We start from the raw sequence: 25,804 nt of genomic DNA, 5'->3' as shown, positions 1-25,804 counted from the left end.
GCTGAGAATGGGTCATGCTGCTCATCTGGTTCTTTCTCCTCGAGTCACTGAGTTATTAAAATATGACAAGATTAATATAAAATGACTTTCTTTATATGCAGGGTCCTCTCCGAGACGCATTTGTGATTTAAATAGACTTGACTTGTTATTCATAAGTAGGTTATCGTTGCTCACTCATTAAAGTGGCAGGACACGTCAAACTACGCAGGTTAATAGATTCAAAGTTAAATCAGTAACACTAAATTTGAGTCTCTGTTAATAATAAACCTAATAGATAGTAAACATTTTTCAGATGAGTATCATTGCACTGGTTTGTAACGTACTCACATTTTGCAGGCTGCAGATTCTTCACTAGGACGAGCCGTTTCGTCCTTAGAAACACCAGCTTGTGCCACCTGCCCCTGAACCTGCTGGCTCAAATATAAAAGAAACATTATCATGTCTCATTGGATATTAACTATGTAAACAGTGATTCAATTCAACCCGTGGTTATAAAGCACCAAATAGCTTTCTTAACATCCATTCTTCCATTTCTTATGCCTTTACATTGGCCGTTTGATAACAGAGCTCACTGTAAGTTTTACTGTTCTCCAGGCCAGTGGTTCCCAACCATCTGGACCCCCCTTTCACCATTTCCTCACACAATCAAGCAATCTTTGGAAGGAAACTATCTCTTTAAACAGATATGCAACTTATTATAATAAAAAGATTGATTGTCAAATGTGCTCCACTTGACAAAAAATATTAATAATATTGTGTTTAAAAATACTACTACTAATAAAACATTTTATAAATGTGTTATATTAAAAATGTCATTGAAATGTAAAATTGACATGTAATATATGAAGCCTCCACTACACAAAAAGTGTAAATTATTAAGAACTTTTCTGGCCTGAAGATGGTTGAACTGGACATGCTGCTTTACTTGACTGGATGATAATAACTGGACCACATCTTCGTTAATGTGTGTCCTCATCTTCATTAATAAATTAATACACATTGTATTGAAATTGATCCTTTTTAGAAGACATGTTTCGTAGTAGGAAAAGCTCTTGTGTTGACAATATTATCAACAGTAGCTCCGTTCTATTCAAGTGTCCCAGTGCTGCGACAGCGAGTGTAACGGTGACCCTGAATGCACCAATACCAGGACTGAAGCTGCTAGTTTTACTTCAGTAATCACCACTTTTATCATTTACACTTGTGCTTTTCCCACCGTGATGGCCACCAGAAATAATCTCCACAAAGACACAAAACGTTGAGTTCCTTCTTTTTAATGTGTTAACCTGTCATCTCATAAATCTGTTACACTTCTGAACCAAAATATAGGCAATTATACAGTATGTAAAACAAACCCATTTTTATTTTACACTATATACATTTCATAACGTGTGCATTGCATTATGACAACAAAAGACAAAAGGTGATGTAATAGCGACAAAACACAGGAGACTTATTGTATTGGTTTTATATTGAGGGGCAGAGACGTGAATGAAATAGCTCGTCGTCGTTTACTTTAATCTGCTTGGAGCGCCAGATAGATGGAAGCTCTGAGTGCCAGACAGAACTGGCAATCCCAGGAAAATGATCTTAGCGCCAATTTAGTATCATTTTCTGTGACCGCCTCGTTCAGAAAATCCACATATCAGATGCCCACATCATCTTAAAATAATCCCTAGTAATTATTTTCACACGTGATTCGACCCAGTAGTCGTTGACGTTATTGAACACAAACAGATTCTGACATTTCAGCAAAACCCACGACGGAAGGTCGTGTTGGCACCTGCTTCAGGGGAATATATTTACGACAGCAAAACTCAAAATCATCGAGGAATCATTGAATCTCTTAAAAATTTACATAGTTATTAAGGAAAAGGGACATTTCCCACAAAATTAAAAGTTGTGAAGATTTTAGGACTGCTTGTGTGTTTGGGTTAAACCAAATCAATCCATAATTTCTGCCACTCTAGATGTGTAGCTGTGGTTCAGCTTGAGATAAAGAAATTGGGTATTTTGGAAACAAAGAGGGGGGAAAAAAAACAACAACCGTGAAGCCATTTTCAGTGGAATCTCTCATTCACTTTGTCTTCATGCGATAGATTTTAGTAACTTGTATCTATTTCTCATTTACATTTGTCAACTGAGAGGACATGGACACGTTAACGAGTCTTGTTTAACACTAACCTTGCTAGGCATAGCTGATGGCCGTTAGACATGTTTCTTTTCATCGAGGACAAACCACGAGGTCGACTATCTAAACTTGGCCATTAAAAACATGTTTTGGCATTATATTAAATATGTAAACTATACGTTCTTTTCACATCAACCAAGCCCCAATGTAAAGGAATGTTTGATTAATTATTTTCCAAATACACGATGAACTGGTGTCGGGTTTGGTCATGTTTGCATATTCACTGATATTTCAACCAATTGAGTGGGAAGGGGCCGGTCAAACAGAATGAATTAAGCCCAAATATAAAACTGGCTGATGCTGCTGCTGTGAGGCTATTCATGTGGTAATGTTTTGACAACGATTTTTAAGAAAGAACATATTTTTGTTAAATAACCTGATGTGTGAATAAAACTTGCTGCCCTGAGACTACGACACGTCTCTATTATCGGTGTTGGCTAGAAGCACATGTATTAGCATGATCGTGGCCAAATCCCTCATTGGGGCTGATTCACATTCACAACACAAGAGAGTCACTATTACTGCATTTTAATGCTTCATTTGAGTGTGAGCTTTGTCAGAGAAACGGCTCTGGTTCAAATGTATAAATTGTGAAACTGTAACATGCTCTGGGTTGGTGTTTTATACAAGCAAACGTCTTGCCCTGAACGTGGATCAACCCCAGCTGTTGCTGGCAGAATTCAACAGATTTGACATTTATTTCTTTTATCGCTTACTGCGTGGCAATAAAGTGTAGTGTCTTAACTAATGTCTCGTATGATTCATATTTCTGACATTTGTTTTCCAGGTGCAACGGAACAGAACAACATTTTATACAAGAAAAGTGAGCACAGGCGGTAAAAAAAAAAAAAAAAAAGTAGACCAATAATTTGTATCCTCACAGTGGATTCAAGCTCTACATGTAAATAGGATTATGCTTGTTTTAGCTACTTCACCACAACAGTGCAATAAAGCATCAGGAGCTGGAATACAGTGAGAGGATCTGTTTACCCACAAAGGTACCCCGTGAAAACATGGTGAAAGAGTGTGTAGGGGCACTGGTGTGATTCGTGTCACTGAATGCTTGAAGGAGGGACATGCTGCCGTGTTGGTAAAGTGACCTAAAAAAGTTTGAGATTACGATATACGGACTTTCTGAGCAGTTGAAGGAAAACAAATTTCACTGTGCAAACAGCTGATGAGAGGCCAAAGAGGAAAAGAAAGCTGTCAGTCCCCCAACGTGGAGACATTTTACAACCACCTTAGTAACATTCAGTGACACTCTACATTTCCCATTTCCATTTTTTCTTTTGTACATATAATGCATCTGGGTAACTGTCTATCTGGTAGCAGGTTGGTTCATTTGTAAGCTTATGCTCGTCTTTCTATGGAGAAACTGAAGAAATGGAAAAAGAAACTGGAAAACTTGAAAACTTGACCCCACCAGCACAGTTAGATTTCTGGTTTAGCGACGGTGTCTCGGTTAGGTTCAGCTAAACTACTGCTCACGTCCTCCGAAAGCAACTTCTAGTGTCACAGCTTGTGAAGATTGGTAGTGTACTGCAACATGTAGACTCTCCCACACACCACACCGTGCACATCGACATGCATGTAGTCAGCATCCTGTACAGATGTTGGCCTTTAAAAAGTCACAGCAATGACAGCTGGTGTTAAGAATTTCTCCAAATACTCAAATGAGTAAAACATTTAGACTTCCACAGAAAAGTACTTCTGGGCTAGCCTCTGCTCTACTAGCATTCACTGACCAGCGAGTTTCATTAATTGTTCTCTGGTAAAAAGCTGAAACACATGATTAAGATTTCGGCCCATAACTAACCCTAAATGGGTATCTACTATAGTGCTACATAGGAACCCTTTCATGTCATTTACACAACAGCCACATTATTTTAACCCTTTAGTTTAAACAAGTTATTTTGTTAGCACTGAAAAACTGATGTTTAATGCCAACAAAACAACTGTTTATTTTAATGACAATGCCTTCATGATAGTAGTACATACCCATTCACCCAGAATCTTGTTTTGGACTCTTATAAAACCAGAGAAAATTCATTTTGTCTTGTGTTTGGCTTTTAGAACAGAAGCTAACTAGGAACAGGAGCTGGAATGTATCGAACCTTTTTAACAATTTTAGGAAATTGATTTAACTTCTTAAGTGGTGTAAACTCCAACCATGTGAAATTAAAAGGTAAATTTAAAGCTACAAGTGATGGCTAACAGTTGATATATACACCAGGTCTTAAATCACTGGTTGACTTCTCCCCTCTGTGTAAATCCATCTACGTTTTGTCTTTCTGTTTTCATGTGGCCTCGGGCACAAACACGGCTGTGCTGTCGCTCTTTAAAGACCCGATCTGTACAGGATGCACTTGTATGTGCATATTCTATGTCTACGCGCACACACATACACACACACACACACGGTCATATATTATAATGACATCACATTTGCTTGTCAAATACCTCTTTCTCTGTGCAAAGTTTTAATACCAGTGGTTCAATAAAAATCAAAATCAAAGAAAAAAAGTGTTCTAATTAAAACAGCATTTTAAAAAAATTAAAAAGATGACGTCAAAACAGAAGAAACAAACTTAAATGAACAGAACTTGTAACACCCACAGCCCTCACAACTGCTGCTGTGGTGCAAACGCGCAGGACATTTTCGACGGTGACGCATGCAAAATGAAAAATGGCCAATCAGTGCTGCTTCCTGTGTTTGCTCAATCCAATCCTGAGCCTCATTTTGTTGTTTGAGTGATATCGGATTACTAAAACTGTCCACCTGAGGAAGCTGCAGGGGTATTTGCTTCCTGACCCTCGTCACATGATCAGGGAACTAGGAAGTGACTTTACTGCCTTGTCACTCACCCGTGCCTGTCTGTCTCTCTGCTTGTCTCAACAGTTGTACAGAGCAACTATACACACGCCTATCTACATGACCAGTCTTATTAGTGTTCCTCTCTGTCAAAAAATACTACATTTATATTTACAACAATTAAATAGAGGTCAATTAAGCACTTGTGTGGTATGGTGACGGGTGTCGGAGTTTGATGCTAGCAGAAGTGGTGAAGCTTTTAAGTCTGTTTTCTCTTTTTTTAAATCTTTTTTTTTTTAAAAAAACAAATAAAACAGGAAAGCCATCCTGGATGTTAAAGTTACATCATGCCACAATAAATAAAGGTGAAGTTTTTCTTAAAAAAAAGGGAGGAGGAAAGGAAAGAGGAAAGGACAATGACCGATAGAAGGGTTTTCTGTGCAAGATGGCTTTTCTGTGAAGCTTTAGCGCAAGTAGCAGTAGCAGTAGTAGTAGTAGTAGTAGTAGTAGTATGTGTAGTACTAGTAGTGTTGAAGTCAGACTTCTGTGCTGGGTGCGGTTTTCCCAGTGTGCTGTATGCAGGGGAAGGTGGTGTGGTATCAGGAAGGATTCTGGGCTGAAGTCGCTCTTGTAAGGTGCAGAGAAGAGATTCCCCCTCTATCTCAACCCCAACTGGCCTCAGACCAGCAGCTTTAGCCCTCGCCCTGCCAAACATGGGTCCGCAACCCGCCGTGCTACTACAACACGCTTAACTAATACACATGTAACACTGCTGTGCATTTCAAAAGTCTGTAGCTGGGAATCCACGTCTGCACCCACGCACGCCTCATCTCCCAGTTATACGGCCGACAGGAGGTTGGGATGGGTTAGCGCTAGGGTTGGGCTGAGTGTGTCTCCCGGTTGCTCACTCCCTTGTTTGCATTAGTGGTAGGCTGTTTAGAGAGTGTGTGTGATGTGTGTGTGTGTGTGTCTCAGTAGCTGTTTTCGTGGCCTGCCAGGATGTAGAGGTTGCTGTGGGCTGTAGGGTTGTCTGTGGGCCTGCTCTCCAGCACCACCACCCTGCAAGACAAACACACACACACACACACAGCCAAAAACAAACATACACACACAACATCCATTTTAAGTGGAGGTAAGAAACCATCAAACTTTATTTCACCTTTAAAGAGACAAAAAGACAAATGAAGGGCCCATCCTCCTTTGGTGTCTTATTCATTTTTTTCTGACAAAAATAAATACAACACCAAGGATTATTAAGTGTGAACACATTGTTAAAAGGGAAACTTTGCCAATTGTCAACCAGCTTTGCATCACTACAATGTTGGTGGTATATACAAATGAACATTATTCAACTTTCCTTCTTGCCCCCTCACCGAGAGCTTCCCACTTACGCTCACTTCTGTCAGGTCTACGGCTCCTGTTTGATTGAATACCTAACTAAACAGTAAAACAACAGTAATAATTTCAGTGTTTAGTCAGCAATTCAATCAAACAAGTCTCAGCGCCAGCAAATGTCCACTGGTTGACATGCTCTGCATCACACCACCACACCAAGAGCAGGGAGCTCTGGGAGCTGTTGGTGCAGGCGACATGGAGGAATGTTAAACATTGTTCATTTGCATCTGCCATCCACACTGTTATGATACAAAACTGGTTGAAAATTGGCAAAGTACCCCTTTAAGACCCAGAATTTACTCTAGCAAAATGTACAGACAGCCAACAACCCACACAGGATATGGTCCAAGCCTGTAAAAGCCCTGTTATTAGGAAAAAGACAACAGAGGGAGATGAATTTGCTCTGACAATAAGCTGTTTACAAAGTACACTGTATCCCCTGGGAAAGACTGTGAGAAAGCTGTTAATACTGTTTTAACAGACACCCAAAGGCTCACACATTCACACATCATAACTCAAAAGGGATTCAGCTGCTCAGTAATGACAAAAGAGGCACCAAAATGATCCAGTTCAAAACAGTTATATTTTGTGCAGGTTCTGCTAATGAAAATGATTACTAATATTTACTGCAATTGACTGATGAGCTTCTCATTTTCAAAATCTTGAGTTATTGCTAATGTCGTTCTATCAATAGTGATAGCATGCAACATCAGACCAGACAAAGTTGATTTTGGTGTCAATGCTGTCATGACATAACAGGTAAACCACACCAAATACTTTGCTGAATTCCCCCAGACACACTCCCTCTTCCTCAGACAGCCTATAAGCTCCTGATGAGTGACACCTGGCGTCAAGCAGACCTCCAGAGTCCCGACAGAAAAGAGGCAGAGGTTTCAGCTGGCAGTGGCCAGCGAGCAGTGAGTGTACCTGGGCAGAGCGAGGCCTCTGTCCTCAGCGTCTGGATCTCTACAGTCAGCACGTCTTCAGTGATAAGACATCAGAGAGGATATTAACAGAGACCTGTGTGTGTTTGATGTATGAAGTGAGGAGGATGTGTGTGTGTTCTCACCTGTCTGATCCCAGTAGTCTGAAGATGCGTGTGCTGTCAGAGATCTCCTGGGTGATCTGATGAATATATGAGAAAGAGAGAAAAACAGACTTACTTAAACTAGCTTAATGTTGTCATGGTGATCGGTGTCATCCCTTATCAAAATGTTGCCTGATTTCATGGGATCTTGCTGGTATGAAACATCTACCTATACTGTTAAGCTAATATCATGCTCCATTAAACCACTTGCGTTTTAGTAATTCAGCAGCTACAAGAATGGAAATCAAAATCCAGTTATAGTCTGAGGTTAAATTACATCCTGCCATGATGCCTGGAGGGGAATCTCATTACACAGCTCGCCTCTACACTTTTTCTTCTTGAACACGCACAAACTCACACACACACACGGACACTATCTCACCTCATTGGTCTTGAAACTCCGCCCCTGCATGCCATGCCTCCAGAAAGCCAGTACACTGTCTTGGAGACAAACTGCAAAAAGACAAAGGGATAAACAATAACGAGGCTTGTCGCTATGAATTAATAAGGAGATTGTATCGTACAAAATCGATCGGATGATATGCATGTTAATTCAAGGTCAAATTAAAAGAAATAGCATTTCATGACCTTTACGTTGCAGAGTTGCACTGCCTCCATATTTATGTCTTGAATTATGTTTTTGTGACTTAAAATAGACAAGTGTGGCTCCTCTTTTTTTCCCCCCTTTACCTGTGGATTCGATCTGGAAGTTGAAGGTGAGCTCGGCTGACAACTTCCTGCTGGATTTCAACCTTCCCTGGAGGTTCACTATCTTTATACACCCTGCAGACGGAGAGGCACAGATGGAGAGGGATGCAGTTGCAGCCGAGTGAAATTCTGGCAAATCTGTTGTAAAAACTTCTTCATTCTGACCTGAGATAGCTGACAACTCAAAAAAGTGTTTGTGTTACTCACTGTCGAGGCAGACTAGGATAGTGTCTCTCTCTAGCTGAGTGACGTGAATCACACACGTCTGTGGAGTGTCTGCAGAGAGGAAGATGAGAGCATTAGTTTCAACATAATCTACAACACCTCTTATCAGATCAACTATCGTTAGTTTAACATAACAGAACGATTCTCACCTGCTTCTGTGAACCAGGAGGAGGTAGAGTTGGGGTTGACGGTGCCAAATCTGACCACCTGGTTGAGTTCTGTGCCTTTACTGACTGCCACACAGATCAGAGGGTAGGTCTGCTCCGGGACCACCAGCATCTCAAAGACCTCCAACGGACACGGCAACGGGAAGTCAATGTTCTGTTGAGCAGATGAAGAGAAGTGGGTAAGAAAAGAGAAGTTGCCTTGTCTGTTATCTCAGAGGGTATGGGACCACCAACATGTCCCAAAGACAGGATGTTCTGCTAGAGAAACACATTCATGTTTTAGACAGAAATCTTGTAACAGTGTAAATATCTATTTTTCATATGCATGTTAATCTCCTAAATTGGATTACCGCCTCATGTCCGTATGCCTCTACCAAGCCAGTAAGGCTGCAGTTAACATTCATGTCTGATTCAGTATTCTACCAAATGTGAAATATGGTCACAATCTCCCCTTCTGTTCCTGATTTATGTTGTTGTATAATGGCCAGAAAGTCTCACTCTATAGCACAGTGCTATATTTGAAATGAATTTTAATATTTTCGCCATTTCAACCATACAATTCTATAGTACTTTTGTAATAAAATAAGGTCAGGAAACACAAATTAGGTGGAGCAAAAACTGACCTTGATGAGCATGAACTTCTGCATGGACTCCACCCACTCCAACAGCATGACACTAGACTGAAAGGCTCCACACAGGTACTTGTGGCCTGTGTACGGGTTACGAACTGCACGGAAACAATACAAGTCGTCAGTAATTTTGTATGTTGTAACACTGAGCGGTGGCTTTTTTGTTTGCATTAAACTCACAATTACACGTTTGCATCATCGTGTTTGGATCTCATACACAGTAATATTAACACCAGAATAACATCATGTCACCGGTTTTCATATGGGCCAGATTTCAACGTGGTTAAATACAGTCTTGTAGCATTGCAGCGCATTAAAACAAATAGTACAGCTTATCATAAATTTTTTTTAAAAAAATTAAAAAAAAACCTTCATTAAAACTCACCTACGCAGCATTTTTGGCACCCTTTAGTCTCTGGAATTTTATTGGACACAGCAAACTTCCTATAAACGAACAAACAAACGATTCAAATTGACATTTATGATCTGTTTTAATTAAAAGTTGTTTACATTTTCTACGACTCAAGACAAACACGTAAAGTGGAGGATTACAATTCATGTGGTCAAAAGGCAATACGCTTTCATCACTAATTAGATGTTGTTTGGAGAATTACCTGGGAATCATTTTATCAGGCAGCTTGTGTGTGGGAATGGCTACTGGCAGCTTCTGTAACTGTCTGGCCTGTTCAAACAGACCGGTCAGAGTATGGGAGTACAGCTGAGATGCTTTTCCTGCAATGAAATAAAACAGAGGAGAGCAAAAGTAAAGGATGAATGATGGTGACTTTATAGATACAAGATGTACAGTGGGGCAAAAAAGTATTTAGTCAGCCACCAATTGTGCAAGTTCTCCCACTTAAAAAGATGAGAGAGGCCTGTAATTTTCATCATAGGTATACCTCAACTATGAGAGACAAAATGAGAAAGAAAAAAAAAAAAAAAATTCCTCCATGCAGATCTCCTCTAGACTAGTTGTAAGAATCAAATTGTGTTTATATAGTCAGCTTCATGTTATAGCTCACCAGATATGGAAAGAAGACAGTTGTTCATGACATATAGCCACGTACACCGCCGAGGAAAGAGCTGCAGACAAAGACAAGGTGGAGAGAGAACAAAGATGCAGCAATGAACACCATAACACAACTAACTTAAATAATTTTCCACAGCTTCAAAGATTGAAGATTTCTTTTCCAATTTTTAACTCTAAACAAAAAACAAATACATCTTACAATATACGACGACCATTTAAAAGCATAATTATTCAGGAATTTATCAAGAGATAAGAGAGACTTTATTCCCACACCAGGGAAAGTCACTTGTTACAGCAACAGAGGAGACAGAAATAGTGTCAGTAACAGAATTAGCGCAAAAACAAGGGATATAACAAATATAAACATAAATGCGAATATAAAAATATGAGAAAAAATATAAATTATATCCAAGTGTGTATTGCACAGGATATTGCAAGAATTGCACTGTAGTAAAAAAATAAATGGAGTAGTGATAAAGTGCAGGTAGTGGCTGTGATAAAAAATATGTTTATTGCACAAATACATCCCGACTGGTCAATTCCTGCATTCTACGATCTGTTATTTCTGTATCGCAGACCATTGCTATGGGTGTAGTTCTGATAGCGAAAGCAATAATATTTATATTAAAATCAGTATTTTATGTCAAAATGATTGATTTCTTTAGTATGCAGCCGTGTAATATGTGGTATAATGTACAGTGTGCTGCTGCCATTACTGTAAAATGAATCCATTCAGGATGATTCAAGACCCCTCTGCTGTATTTATTTTAGATACATTGCTGTATTATCGTTATCTTAAAATGCACCATCTCCAGTCTCACCTGTTCCATCGAGGTCTCATGCAGTTCATTAAGGTTTAATGTGTAGATTCCCTCTTCGGCTCCAAATATCAAATATTGGTCTGAAACACACACCCACAAAAACATTTGACCATTTCTTAGAGCAAAGCAACAGCTCATATTAGACAAAACTTTAGACAACCGTTTCTCCAAGAGTCAGGGAGGTTTGATTCAGGTTGTAACTAATGACGCATCCATTGCCCTGTAAGCTGATGTCCAACACTGGATCTGATTTCCTATCGGTTACCTCTGGTGTCGGGATTGATCCACGAAGTGGCACAGTGGATCTTCAAAGGGCAGCCGTTGAACACCTTGGAGAAACACGCACCCATCTGCAAAGGAGAGGAGAACACATGCTTGTTTTTAGTTTTCAGAAAGAGTGTACAGGTTGGTTTGAATATCTAATCGGCTAGCTCAAGAGGAACCAATGGAAAAACTGCCTTCCCCATATCAAAATCTCTACTTCCATGCACAACAGCACTGACAATAACAACAATAAGTAGAAAGATGGTGCTACTCACATGGACTTTGGGTGTAGGAGGGAGACCATTACTGATTGGCTTCTAGGGCAGAAAGATAAACACACACATACACACAAACACGTAGTCAGCACTGGATTATGAAGGATCCTGGTAACACACTGTAGGTAAATGTCACACAGGTTGTCACAATTTCAAGTATAAAATGAACTCTCACCAGCTTCCCACCCATTTTCTCTGCACAACAGCATGATGTTTATTGGTGACAAATTTAGCAATGGGTTCAGTGAAAGTACATTTTATGAAAACAACAACTTCCTCCAGGATCTCTGGAGATCCCTGAGCCACTGCTGTGGAGTCTGCTTACCGGGATGTCCTTCTTGTCTTTCCGTACGGGGACACTAGGGGGCATGGTGGACTGTCTGTCTGCTGGACTGTCCCTCTCTCCACTGTGTGGAGAGTTCAGCCCATTACCTGCGATAAGACACCAAACGCAATATGAGACACAGAAACTAAGGGAGACAGAGTATGTGTTAAGACAGACAGAGAAAGTGAGTGGGAAAGAAACAAAACAAAAATAGACTGTGCAGAGCAGATAGCAAGCACAGTCCACTCACACTGACACTTTCTCAGACATATAGCAAAACAGTAACAAACAAACTACTGGGAGCAGAGAGGGAGGGAAGGAGGGAGCAGGCTAGCAGGAAGAATACAGAGGATCAAATATAGTTATGAGCAAAGGAAGGTGTTAATGCACCACATACAGCCTACTCAATAGTGGTCAATAGTGGTCAATGATGGCTGGTAGGCTTGTTTACACCAACACTGTAACACTGGCAAGTCACAAATGAATCTCTGAGTTGGCTGATAAAATAGTAAAATAGATGGTAGTTAGCCCCTGGGGCTACGGACAAAAAGAGAGTCTGTCAACTAACAGCCAACTTGTATAGGACAATAGGACTCGCCTACTCTCAATCAATCAGGGTACATTTTAAAAAGTTGTGGCTTTTATAAAACTGTGGCTTTAATAAACTTGAGTATCTAAAACACTTGAAAGAATCTGAAGTAAACAGTATGGGAATGCTGGGATATTCAAAATGCTTGGTGTAATCCTTTTAAAATATCCTTATTAAATTGGAATCAAAATTCGTTTCTTTCTGCGTCAGTGTTTCTCACGTCACTGTTCCTGTTCAGCTTCCACCTCTGTTCTGAGACAAAAAAAATCATGTCATTGTTTGAACTAGTGTCCTGAAAGCTTTCTAATGTTTGATTACAGTTCAATAAAACCACTAAGTTACATTTTTGGATTTACAATTCTAAGGCTGCCAACAGGAACAGGAAAGACCAAATTTAATGGAACAAATGAAAAAAACTGAATGAATATTATTACACACTATTGAGGATGACGTGGGGGTGGGACATATGTGTATATTAGTACTTTAACTCATATCTTATGATGTCATATTATCACATCACTATCTTATGGTGATCTTGTTGATTGAGTTCAGATCAGTCAGGGACAAGGTTTTCTCCTCTTCCTTCTTCCTCCTAGGAAGCGAGGGGGAGAGGTGGTGGACTTCTAGCTTTTGATTGCTTGGATTAAACAACCAATCAGACTTCACAAAAAATGACAAACACTTATATTGAGCAGGAGCTGATGGACGAAGGAAACTACAAACAAAAAAAAAAAAAATAGCGCTGTTATTAATGGACTCATGGAGCAAAGAAATCAGACTATGAGGACTGACTAATGGGAGACCACACAACCAGTCGAAGGGGGCGACAGGGTCTGCGGACACTATCAATCTACCAAGTGGCTGCTCTTACTCTCTTCCTTTTCCTCCTCTTTTTCCTGCTCCTCTTTCACCTCCTTCAGCACCTCCCACGCCTCCTCCAGCTCCTCCTCTGTGTGAGGCGTGTGGAGCCACTCCCAGAAATGCCTAAAGCTCCCATCATCCTCTGGGGCAGAGGTTTCGACGTCCGTGCGCTTGGGGCTCTCGTTACCTAGGCTACTGCGGCGGTGGGGTGGCAGCTTCGGGGGCGGGGGACGTGGGGGGACGTTGGAGGCTGCCTTGGCAGGGCTCGCCGTCTCTGGAACTGGGCAGCGTTTGATGGTCCCTCCCCCTCCGCCGTCGTCCTCGCTGTGTGATTGGCTATCGTCTTGTTTTTGTTGCTGCTGCTGCGGTTGGGACGAGCAGATCGACTTGGGCTGAAAGGGAACACAGACGGGACCAAAGAGTCAGGTCATATTCTGGGCAGTAAAAAAAAAAAACTCACAAATATCTCACATTTTCATTGAAAAAAATAGAATCCTTAGATGACAAATCATTAAGTGTGGCAAATACATGCATCAATTGTTGATACCTTAGGAGGAAGCGGGGGTGGGACCTTTGGCCTCATGATAGTGCTTGATTTACTGAAGAATGAGAAGACAGAAGATTTGAGACCATTTGACAAAATACATACAAGTGCTCCTTATTACAAACAAGAGTTATACATATATGTTAAATATACACATGTATAAACATGTATGTAAACATACATATTCATATATGTATATAAATATACATACATATTCATATATGTTTGTAGACATGTCCTCACTGGGGCTATGGTTTAACTTGCCATTTTAAAGCAGGGTCAGATTGTAAAATATTTTTGTAGCACACGTTCTAAAAATCCTGCTAGAAGTGTAAAAATATTTTTTTTAAACTGTTTTTGGGTGATCACAAAACATGGAAACATTTTCTATGCGTCCAGGCCACAATAGGTGCAGCAATTAATGGAGTGATCACACGATGAAAGAACCCCTAAAATGACAAGTGTCACCATAGCCTGACACAGGATAACTACTAGTAAGTAACTAACTAACTTAACTGCTACATCCAGAGTGAGACTGGCACACTAGAGATTATTATGAACTACAGATGGAGCATGTGTAAAGCCTCTGAGAACAGTAGGGCTGATATGACTGTTGCTTAAAGTATTACATGGAAATATAACAGTTTAACACTTTTAAGCACCTCTTGCCTTACAAAACAATAATAATAATAATAATAATGATGGGAATTTTGAAGAAAGAAACTGGAGACCAGCACTACATTCACAGAGACTTTATCTATTTTGCCTTATAGACCACAAATGTATTGAGCCACCTGTTAATGACTGACAGACAAAGAACCAATCAGAGCACACAAATCAAAACAGACAGAGGCTGGGAACCAATCACAGTGAACACAAATACAGGAGCACCATTGAAAATGAGTCACAGTGATTTGGTTGGATGGCACATTCAGAAAAATTGATGCATTGCCCTGCCTCTGAGCTTGTTAAAGGTTGTTGGAGCTTGTTAAAATCACAAGTGATTTAATCCATAACTCAATAGATAATTAATCATATTTATACCAGTTGCTCTGATTCCACTTTACACTACAATTGGTTGCAGTCAGTTTAGCAATATAGGTTCTTTCTATTTTTGCAATCATTGTTTGGTGTGTGTGTGTTTAACACTGAGGTCTTTCTGACTGCAATGCAAAATATATGTCTAGAAAGAACAGTCTGATCTGCCGCAGACATTTGGCTTTAACACAATAAGGGATGAGGCTGGATGCCAAATATACAGTTTTATAGAGGCTGGAGAAGACAGAAGGCAGCACGCGCACACACGCACGCACACACACACACACACACACACACACACACACACACACACACAAACAAAGCAAGGAGGCACACAGATGGCAATGCAAGTGGAGGACAAAGCAAGACAACAGCAAATAAGATGTCATGGTCAAGAGGGTCAGTTATCCAAGCACCAAAACTACACCCAGAACTCATGTTTCAAGCATCAAAACATAGCTAAGAATCCAGAGAGAATTAAATGATACGACGTGCCACAATTTGATACGTAGCTGGGCTTAGTGGCTACAATGCACATACAATACTGTGGTGTTTCGTCCTACCCATGGCTCAAGTTATTCACTGTCCCTGTGTTTTTTGGAGGTAAAATGTAGAAACAACTGAAAGATAAACACTAGATCTTCTATATCAAGGTGAGTTTTGAGGGTTAGGGTTACTGTTAGTAGGTATTAAACTTCAAACAAGACTGTAGTAACGGCGTAAATAACACACAGGCTGTAAACACACACAAACACAGGTGGCATATGTGGCTTGATGGTGGGGTGTGCTGCATAGAGATGCGTGGATGAAACTGTGGCAAACGCAGGAAGCCTTCCACCCTCGTCTTACTCCTCATCCTCATCCTTTCCTCTCTGGGAAGAGGGAGGAACGGATGGGGAAAGAAAGACGAGTATGGGGAGGCTTCCAGTTCTAAGACTGGGAGAGAACTTACTGAGTGTGAGTTTCATCATCATCTGCACCATCATCATCCTCATCCTCATCATCCCCTAAGTGTGCCACATGGCCCCTGGGAGAGGAGGTGAAGATAGGAGGGCGGTGGGGAGGAAAGGCGAAGGGAGAGGTGGGAGGAGGGGAATAGAAATAGAAGGTTGAGGTAGAGGGTGGGGAGGGGGGGGGGGGGTTAAAGGAGCAAGCAAAGGTGACAGGAGGAGGTGGAGGAGGTGGAAGAGGATAGAGGAAGAAGGGAAGGGGGAGGGAGATCTGAGTGAAGCTTGGTCCACAAACTACCTCTAACACTTGAACCCTGGGCAGATCTGAAAGGACTGAACAGATCCAAACAAAACAGAAGAATCCCCATCTCCCAACAAAGTCAATAAAATCGGTGGATGTCCAATCAGTCCCACCACACCTGAACAACCAGGTAACAGACACAACGTGCCGCTGATTACTTCCACAGAATCAACTGAACCGTTTAAACCTATACAGTCCTTACAGATCTACAGTCCCCTCAACAGTAGCCTTAACCTCTTATCAGTCAATTCATAGCAACTTAACCACAATTAATAATCCATAAATTCTCAAATATTTCTTCATCCTATTATTTCAAACTGGTTTATATTAAAAATGTACTCATTTTATGTTTTGTCAGTATATTTAAAATCATGTTTTAGTAAGACACCTCTCTGTTTTCTAATATGCTACTGTTGTTTGCTAATAATGCAAACTCAGCACTTCCTCCATTTTGAGGTGTCTTGAAATATATGTACAATATCATGTACATCTCCACAGCACTAATTCTATCAGTGCAACGGGCAGAGTCATGTCGCACTCACAACTCTGTCTCCCTTTTGAACAGAAACACTGATCTCCCTCACTAGATGACTGCAGTTGCTTCGACTTTGCCGTTTTTTTGATCGGTGTTCAGCTTTTGTCAGTGAAACTTAATTCTTCCTGCAGATGTTTCACAGTAAAAGTCAACCAGGAAGGACAAAAAGAAAAAAAAAAAACCAGCAAAGTAGAAGCAATTGAAATTATTAAGTGAATTAATACACTATTTCTGTTAAAAAGAGAAAATTGATAGTGAGAGCCATTAAATAACAGGTCATTTAGCTCTTTCTGGAACTACACATTAGCAACCAGACTTTTTTTTGCTGGAATCGGCCACAGTCCGGCTATTGTTTGAGACAAAGCCATTATCTACACATTGGCTTTTATTTGAGAATTTACAGTAATAATAATAAAGCCTGCCTACCATGAAATACAACTTATCCTCATTGAAAAGTATAAAAAAAATATTACACTTTCTAAAAGTTGTCGAGTTAATATACGGTACATTTATGCCATCCATGTTCATGCCACATACAGTATACTGATCTTACCTGTCAGTCACAGCTAAGCAAGAAAAATACACTTTCATTTACTTTTCAGGCAACATTTAGCCATGTGTTGTTACTGCCTACCAACATCAACTTCAGACGCACATGTATACACTAACAAAGAATTTTACCCAACATTTTACCCAGGTCTGTAAACTAAAGACCGACTGTCTCACATTTTCTGATGACGTAAAGACTGAAAAAAGATTGCGTTATCTACTCTACTCCTACAGCATTACCTCTGTCCACTAAAGGAAACAAAAAAGAGCAGCTCAATGCACAGCTAAATGCACTACATTTTAAGCGTGCAGCCAAACAGGCTTACAGAATATAAAACTTTTAATTTAACATTAACATATATCTAAAACACTGATTCAGCAGACTTTAAACACAATGAGGATTTGGAGTGAAACAAATTGTCAAATCTACCCTCCTCTGCCTAATGGGAATGTTTAGAGGACATCTTTGTAGCCTCTTAATAGACAATAAAACTCTCCGTATCTTTGTTACTATGCAGACCAATGATCACATTCGTCGTATCAGATCGTCTCATAGAAAATAGCAAAGCACAAGAATGATCATCATTATTGTCTTGGAGGAAAAAGAATGTCTCCACAGACATTTTAAAAAAGGGGAAATAAAATCACTTAAGACCCCTACTGCAGCTTTGGCTGAAAAACTGTATACACGTGCCTGTGCGCGCGCACGTGTGTGTGTGTGTGTGTGTGTGTGTGTGTGAATGCACACATGAGAGTGTGAATGCGTGTGTGTAAGCCATGCTCTGCAGGAAGCTCCTATGAAGCACAGCGTTTTCCTGATGACATCAAAGCGTGAAGCAAGCCGCAGAGGGAGAATAAAACCCACAAGAATCCAAAATGCTGAGACCGTGACAGCCTCAAGTCATTAAAACAGCGTTAGTTGCGTGTGATTGGCCGGATTAGTCCTGCCGTTAACGATGATTGGCTGACGGGTGGGTGTGGTTAGAGCACCGGCAATTCAAGAGGCCCTGGGTGAACCAGGATATGATAGGGATCTGACTTACCTCTGCTGCAGCTCCTCCTCCACAGATTTAAGTAGACTCCTGTTTGTTGGACAAGTGGGGAGAAAAGTAAAAATGAGAAAAAAAATGGATCTGATTTCTCAATTTTGTCACTGAGACCGAAACTGAAACTGAGAAACTGAGATTATGGAGGATATTCTGCTGCCCTGATCTGAACCTGAGCTTTCTGCTTACAAAGCACACACAAACACACACAGCTTACAGAACATCCTCAAGCTGCAATTATGAATAAATCATCAGACCTACAGCATGACAACTCTCCCTAGCTCACCCTGGCTCTCCTTGTTAGCTCCGTCAAGGTTGTAGACTAACTGCAATTGTGGATGAAAGAATAGGAGAAAACTGAAGCATCAGAGAGATGAAGAGTAAGAAATGGACAAGATGAGAAAGAGAGAGGGACAAAAGAGAGAGGATAGTGAGTGAGCAAGAGACGTACTTGTTTCCTCCCAGTAGACTTGGTGAATCGTGCCCGTACTCCAACTGCAAGTCCTACAAGACAAACACATTACATCACTACTGTGACATAGTAGTTCATAACCGGCTCATTTAAAAAGGATGCTATGCATTTGATTTCTCCAGAGACATAAACAGGGCTGAGTGCCACTATAAACCACATTGAAGGAGTGACTACAACTGAAACTTGTTCAACAGCCAAATTACTGCCACGGTGACTGTGGCTAGAAATAATAATAGCCCCAAGAAAATAGCAATTTCACCCTAAGATTAATTCATAGCCACAGACATACACAGATGAACACAGTGAGCATATGTGTGTATAGATTTGACTTTTGCTGAGTTCACATTGTGGCCAAAAATGATGTTTGACAATTACAAGTTTGCTGATACAATAAAAACAAATTCTTGAATAAAAACAAAAATAAAAGATAAGCATGTGTCTCCACTCCGGATTTTCTGGCAAAGCAATCGCTGGATTTCTACATAATCATCATTAGAAGAAGTGACTAGAATAGCAGGATGACACATGGAGATACCTGCAGTCATCCTGCTTCGTTGGTATGACACAGAAGTTCTTTTTGAACCTGTTCTTCCCCAACCTTTTTGGCTTGTGGCCCTAAAATGAAGTCTACTTAAGACCTGCCATCACACGTTATGGCTTCTGTGTGCACATGAACTGAGGCCACTTCAAACCAGAGTTTCATTTGACAAGAAAAAGCTAAAATTATGGTGAAGCTAGAGACACTAAAATTGAAAAATAAACAATAGCTAGCAGATTTTATCAACTGTGGTTTGTTAGCTATTAATTAAGCTCCCCTATAATCTGGTGATGAAACACCAAACAGTGGATGTGCAAGTTGTGAACAGGGTTTTGGTTTAAGTAACCCACAACACCACAAACTAATGGAACTTTATAAGTCGATGTGCTCATGCCTATGTGCTTAGAGCAGCAGGTTAAAAGGAGATTAACACACTTGAATTTTTGAAAAGTCAATAAAAAGAAGACCCAATCCTCCAAACTCTTTAAATACAGCATATCTCCCTTACTGAAGCCCCATGCACACTGCTTCGCATTGCTGTGCATAGTTACTGATGCTAAGGGACCACGTTTTGGGACTGCCGGGGGGATCCTGATCCCTGAGCCAAAAACCACTGTTTTCAGCAATTTAGCAAATGAAATTCAATGTGAGATCAGGTTTCCACACCCGAACCCATTAAATATTAAAAAAAAATAAAAAAAACTCAACAAGGCTTTCTGAATGTGTGCTGGATAATTATGATTCATTCCTCATAGTTTTATGCTTTTGCAGCACCTTCCCCAAACTCGGTACAAGTTGATTAAGGTGCAGACAAACAATAAGCAACACTGGGTGAGTTTAGCACCATTCTTTGACTCAAATTAATGAAATCTTGGGTTGACATTCATCCATTTCATAAAGCCACAATGTGAATGCAGCATTGTGTCACAAAAACGTTTTTAAAGATAATGACAGAATGCAACAAGCGTGTGCAGAGGGAAACACCAAGTTAAACACCAGCATTAGACAGACGGACAGACAGACAGACATGAAAAAGGCCTCATTGCTGTGGTCACTACAGGATGTAAGAGGTTAGAGGACACATAAGCAGTAGTGTACAGAAGAGACAAGCATTCTGTAGAGAGAAATATCAAGAGATACGTCAAACAAATATCAGGTACAGTACAGGAAACATTAAAAGGCAGAGTGTGTATTTTAACAAATTTCGATATAAAAAGTATTGTTTTGTGAGTAGTAATGCCTGTGCTCAAACCCAAGTGTCCTTGAGCAAGGCACTGCATTACTACCAGCCTTCAGAGGTGATGCTCTATAACTGACTTTAGACCTTGGTCTGTGTGTTTCTGCATCACACAAACTTGATATTTAAACACAACAAAACCAACATTTATAAGTTGATTTGATTGATTATAATTCTTGTGTGAATGTGTGTATTGCAGGTATATCAGAAAACAACAAAAAGAACAGCAACACCACTAAGGAGTCATATCACCATAACAACTACAACACCAGTTAGTGAGGCAAAAGCCAAGGCCAGAAAAAGAAGAACAAAATGAATAGAAACAGATGGATGGACCAGAATAGATGGAACAAAACTGTGAAAGTGAACAAAAATACATGTTGGACAAGGAGCAGCCAAAACAATCAGTGCTCTGGAAAAAGAAGAGAAAGCAGGGGCTCAAAAGCTAGAGAGCCAAAAAAAAAAGAGAGGGGACAAGGACGTGTCCTTCAGAAAAAAAATTAAGAATGACAGAGGAGTATAGAGGGAGTGATGTTGAGGTATGAGGATAGAGAAATGAACGCAAACGGAAAATAAAAAGAAAAAAGCCAATGTATGTGGACAGAGGGAGAGGCCGAAAGAGAAGAGAGAGACAGAAAGAATTACTACCAGATTAGATCTCGCGGTATAGTAGAGCTCCTCAACACAGTCCAGATAGGGCTCAGATTCACACTGGTCAGCAAGACAGAGCGAGAGAGACCTCAGTTAATACATTAACCTGGACTGATGGAGGGAACGGGGGAGGAATGGAGACACGGAGAGAGGGGGATGGATGAAAAATTGATTTAGGCCAAAATGGGCTCTGAAGTCTGTGGATCAGCAAGTCAGAGAAGGAGGGAAATAGCAGAATATTAATTATTAATGGGGGTGGAGATTGGTGTGGGGGGAGGGTTTTTTAAAATCAGCAAAACAGAGGAGGAAAGGCATTAATAAATACCATTAATTTATTATGGGTGCAATAAGTTTAAAAAAAAACATCTAGATATGTTTGTACAGCCTCCTACAGTGGCCAAATGAGACAATTAGTAGGCCCAGTCTTATGTCAGAATTATTCTTGGTAATAATTTTTTTGAATTAATCAAGGTTCCACCGTGGTTTGTTTTTTTGTTTAGGATTACACAAGAGGTGAAACATGCTCAGTTACTCCAGCCATAAACTTGTTGCACCATCTGCATTTAATAGTTTATAACTATATATATATTTTTAAAACAAAATCTTTGCTCATCCTTCTGGCAAAAGTACTTAAGTTATTTATAACATATAACAGGGTTTATGCGGTCAGGATTCATTGATTTTAAAATGCTACATATAGCACCCCAAACCCGAATGGATAGATTTCAAAGAGCTTAAAAGCACACTTGACAGCAAGACAGAGACAGACCCATGTTTAAACAAATGAATAAATAAATAAATTAATAGATAAATAAATAATCTTACAATTGGACAAATGAATGTAGATGAATGTAAATGAATGAATGAAATACCTAGACTGGTTTTACATTACTCCAAATTGATAGATAAACAGATGGAGTGAGAGAGGAAAGAAGGAGGGGAGTCTGTGGGAAAAAAGTGCAAGCACAAAGGAAGGAAAGGAAAAGTGGGAGGGAGTGAGGGACGGAGGGAGTGTAGGACTTTCACAAGATGCTGTGGTTGTGGATGAACCCTGTTCCATGCCATTTGTCCACAAGTAAAACTTCTTCAGCAAGTCTGAAAGTGATGGGCAACAGCAGGATCGCCTTTAGTTTCTAGAAAATCCACTTATGACTTAATACACATTTTTTTCATGCTGAAACTATTCAAACTATCTAACTTTGGCGACGTGTCCATCAATGCTTGCAAATTATAGCAAGAAAGCTAATATTTGAAGGTGTTCACAGTTCATAGTTTTGTCTGTGTGTCCGATGCCAATGACAGAAGGTAAGCGATGACCTTTTCCAGGACTGAGTCTCAGTCGCAGTGTGCTAAGCAAAATGGCTCAGAAGTTGTTGTGCCCAGCCACATCGTCCAGCATTTACAGGGGGATACTCAGGAACTCAAGCCCAGGTGGGTCACCATGTCCCTCCACCATGTTCTGTGGTCTCTCCGAGGGTCTCTCTCATTTGTACATGCACAAAATTCCTCCACAGCAAGGCGTCCAGGAGGCATCATGATCCGATGCCTGTACCACCTCAACTGGAGCATTTCAAAGCAAGGGAATAGTGGTTCAACTTTGTCCTGTTTCTGGGTATTTAAGATCCTCACACTGTCCCCAATTTTGAAATTACCAGAGTGAACTTCGTGGATGGATTTCATGTTGGTTCAACACAGATTGACAACAACATGGATTGGTCGGGGTGCTTCCTGTGATTAGGTGAGGATCAGCCATGCTGGTAATGGTGAGGTGACAACCACACAGTCACACATACAAATATATGTCATAGCTAATAACTCACCGGTTCATGATGAGGTTCTGTTTCCTTTCTCAATGGAGGATCAAACTTCACCTGACCAACTGAGAGATAAAGTAAGAGGCAGAGAAAGAGGTGCACACAGACGTAAAAAAAACAAAACAAAAAAAAAAACAGTATGAGTGGAGAATACAGTAGTGAGAAAACTAATGACTCTTAAGTTGTGGTCATTTTTGAGTGTTTTCTGACTGAAAATGTATTTGTTCGTGTTGACCTTGAGCATGAACTCACAGTTAATCTCTGACAATGTCTTTCCCTCCCTGGCGCTCCTGCTGGTGGGACGAATACGATGAGGAACAGAGACCGGAGACTATGAGGAAAGAGAAAGACGGACACACAAACGCATACAGTCAAATAGTTATTCAAAGAATATGCACAGTGTGGTAGTTTATAACAAGCTTGAGAAGATCACAATAGGTTTACAAAAAAAAAAAAAAAAAAAAAAACTAGCATTCCTCTGCTATTTCCTGTGGGTGGGATTTGATGACACAGCAAAACAGCCAGCCGCATGACCAAAACATAGCAACACAGTCAACAGAAAGCACAAACCTTCCCTGGCAACAATAGAAAAGTTTCACCCAAGGTAACATATCCTCTATAATCTGGGTGATATATGACTATACGGTACCTTCACCACATTTACTTTGAAATATTAGTGAACCTTGTGAACTGAGGAGATCTACTAGACCAATTCCAAAACTTTAGTACCTTCTAGTCATTTCGAACCCAAAATATGTAAAGACGGTTTAAAAATATCATAGTTTTCCTTTAACCATTGTTTCATGACCTTTGTGTTGATGTTTATACAGGTACAACTGGTCATTCACAAATTAAAAAATTCCAAAGAATTCAAACTCTGTTTACTTCAATCAATTCAATTCAATCTAATCTTAAAACTCATCCTCTCAGAAAAGCTAAAAACACAGCAACCTCAAACCATGCTTGAAAAGCACTGGAAAAAGACAAACCAAGACTACACGAAAATGCATCCATCAAAGCCAGATTTGTTGCACAGATCCACTAATAGATTTATCCTTTTAAAAACATCTTTTATGGGTACAATAAAGTTCATGACCATAACACACAATTCATGGTTAGTAACTGTAATGGCACAGGTAGATGAAGATGGCTTCCATAACTGGCATATTAAGAGTACACCTCACCCTTTTCAAAATGCATGCTGTATTTAGTGTTTCCAAAGATTTGGATCCATGATCTGGGTAAAACAATCCTTACTGTCTTTTTTAGCAAGGGTAGCAGATGGGCAGTCTTTACTGTACCACTGAAGATCAAATATTTTCCTTGACCTAAAAAAGTTCCTTGAATTAAAGTCAAGATTTTATTTAAAGTGAGAAACCCTAACTCTCTAGAACCAACCACGCTGGTGACATTGACTGTTAGCGAATTTATTTTGCCCTGGATGTGGTTAAGATGTATTGTTCTGAGGAGAGAGGTAATGCCACACTTTGGGAGCCATCTCCATGAATTGAGCCATTTCATTAACTGGCCAGCCGCTGCCACAGAACCAGAATGAAAAGACCTGATCCCCATTGTTGACATTTAGTCATCTGCTGTGGTTCGCCAGATGGCAATAATGTTGTCATGGAAGTGAGCAGAGATTTTTTTGTGTATTTTCTTTGAAAGTCAGTGTGTGTCACTACAAAGTTGTAACATTTGTAATAGCTAGGTAGAACTTAAAGGTATAGTGCAACATTTTTACTCGCTGTCATGCAGAAAGTCATATAAGAATAGTGATACCACTCTCGTGTGTACGGTAAATATGAAGCTACAGCCAGCAGGCGATTGGCTTAGCATACGGTAAAGACTGGAAACAACTAGCCTGACTCTGTCTAAAGATAACAACATCTGCGTGCACCCCTCCTTGAAGGACAATTTGCTGTTTTTACACTTTGGATTTTAATATGTTGGTTCGTGCACTTCAGAGGTGCTGGAAGGGAGATTTTGTCAAGCTATACTGGGTGTTGTCCTACATTTCCAATGATAATGCTAACCTAAGCTTTTTCCTGTGGCTTCATATTTACCACATAGACATGAGAGTAGTGTCAATCTTCCCATTTAGGTCCTGGCAACAAAGTGATAAAGTGAATTTCTCAACCTGAATACTAAATACCAAAAAAAAACACTACTATAGCCATACAAAGGCAGTGTGGTCTCCCCCAGGCCAAAAATTTATCTATGTTTCAAAACTGACTATATTCCATAAAAGGCAACTAAACTAAAACGGATTATATAATCAGATAATTGTAATATTGTGATTATATAAAAAGAACCACTCCAGCTGATGTGCATGTCAACAGAAAAAGCATGAAAGTTAAATACGAGTGCTCACTGGCATGTTTAACTAATTATGCAACTGCTATGGCAATCCATCAATCGTCTGAAAATCTCATGCTGATGTCAGTTTCCATGGCAACACCAGCAGACGCGGCATTAAATGGAAATCCAGTTTCTATTCATTCAGTTCTGTGGTCCTCCCCCAAGTGAAGAAACAACTGACAGTATTGTTTGTGTTAGAATGACATCACTGCAGACACCGCAGCCCACATTGGTACCTTTCTACGGGCCGCAAAACGGGGTGCACGTCGGGCACCAGGGCTTATGGGTAGGAAATGACCCCTGTACTTAAACTGAGGAGGAGGTAGAGGTTGGGGGAGAGGGACAAGAAGGTGGGAGAAAAAAGGAAGGGGGGGGAGAAGGAGAAAAGAAAG

At 40.2% G+C, this 25,804-nt stretch overlaps 1 protein-coding gene across 8 annotated transcripts in view; it reads right to left on the bottom strand.

The window, feature by feature from the left end:
- Positions 1-5,351: 5,351 nt before the first annotated feature.
- The window catches only part of LOC139210493 (mitogen-activated protein kinase kinase kinase kinase 3-like), a 38,031-nt gene continuing 17,578 nt past the window's right edge, over positions 5,352-25,804 (bottom strand). Inside the window, exons 13-34 of one of the 8 annotated variants that reach the window (XM_070840482.1) lie at positions 23,307-23,385; positions 23,061-23,119; positions 21,238-21,300; positions 18,794-18,846; positions 18,340-18,378; positions 15,914-15,988; positions 13,927-13,978; positions 13,390-13,771; positions 11,930-12,036; positions 11,605-11,646; positions 11,331-11,415; positions 11,066-11,145; positions 10,237-10,297; positions 9,829-9,946; positions 9,600-9,658; positions 9,209-9,312; positions 8,568-8,739; positions 8,401-8,469; positions 8,176-8,268; positions 7,868-7,938; positions 7,468-7,523; positions 5,352-6,062 (exon numbers count right to left, since the gene is read on the bottom strand). In XM_070840482.1, coding sequence (XP_070696583.1) covers positions 5,975-6,062; positions 7,468-7,523; positions 7,868-7,938; positions 8,176-8,268; positions 8,401-8,469; positions 8,568-8,739; positions 9,209-9,312; positions 9,600-9,658; positions 9,829-9,946; positions 10,237-10,297; positions 11,066-11,145; positions 11,331-11,415; positions 11,605-11,646; positions 11,930-12,036; positions 13,390-13,771; positions 13,927-13,978; positions 15,914-15,988; positions 18,340-18,378; positions 18,794-18,846; positions 21,238-21,300; positions 23,061-23,119; positions 23,307-23,385 — 2,007 coding nt within the window. In that variant the 3' untranslated portion in view covers positions 5,352-5,974. Of the gene's footprint in view, positions 6,063-7,280; positions 7,380-7,467; positions 7,524-7,867; positions 7,939-8,175; positions 8,269-8,400; positions 8,470-8,567; positions 8,740-9,208; positions 9,313-9,599; positions 9,659-9,828; positions 9,947-10,236; positions 10,298-11,065; positions 11,146-11,330; positions 11,416-11,604; positions 11,647-11,929; positions 12,037-13,389; positions 13,772-13,926; positions 13,979-15,913; positions 15,989-18,339; positions 18,379-18,793; positions 18,847-21,237; positions 21,301-23,060; positions 23,120-23,306; positions 23,386-25,804 lie in introns of those variants that run through there. The other 7 variants (XM_070840484.1, XM_070840488.1, XM_070840489.1 and 4 more) reach the window with 7 other exon arrangements.

The sequence above is a fragment of the Pempheris klunzingeri genome, chromosome 12, assembly GCF_042242105.1.
Source record: "Pempheris klunzingeri isolate RE-2024b chromosome 12, fPemKlu1.hap1, whole genome shotgun sequence".
Lineage (NCBI taxonomy): Eukaryota > Metazoa > Chordata > Actinopteri > Acropomatiformes > Pempheridae > Pempheris > Pempheris klunzingeri.
This window is presented reverse-complemented; position numbering and strand designations above follow the sequence as displayed.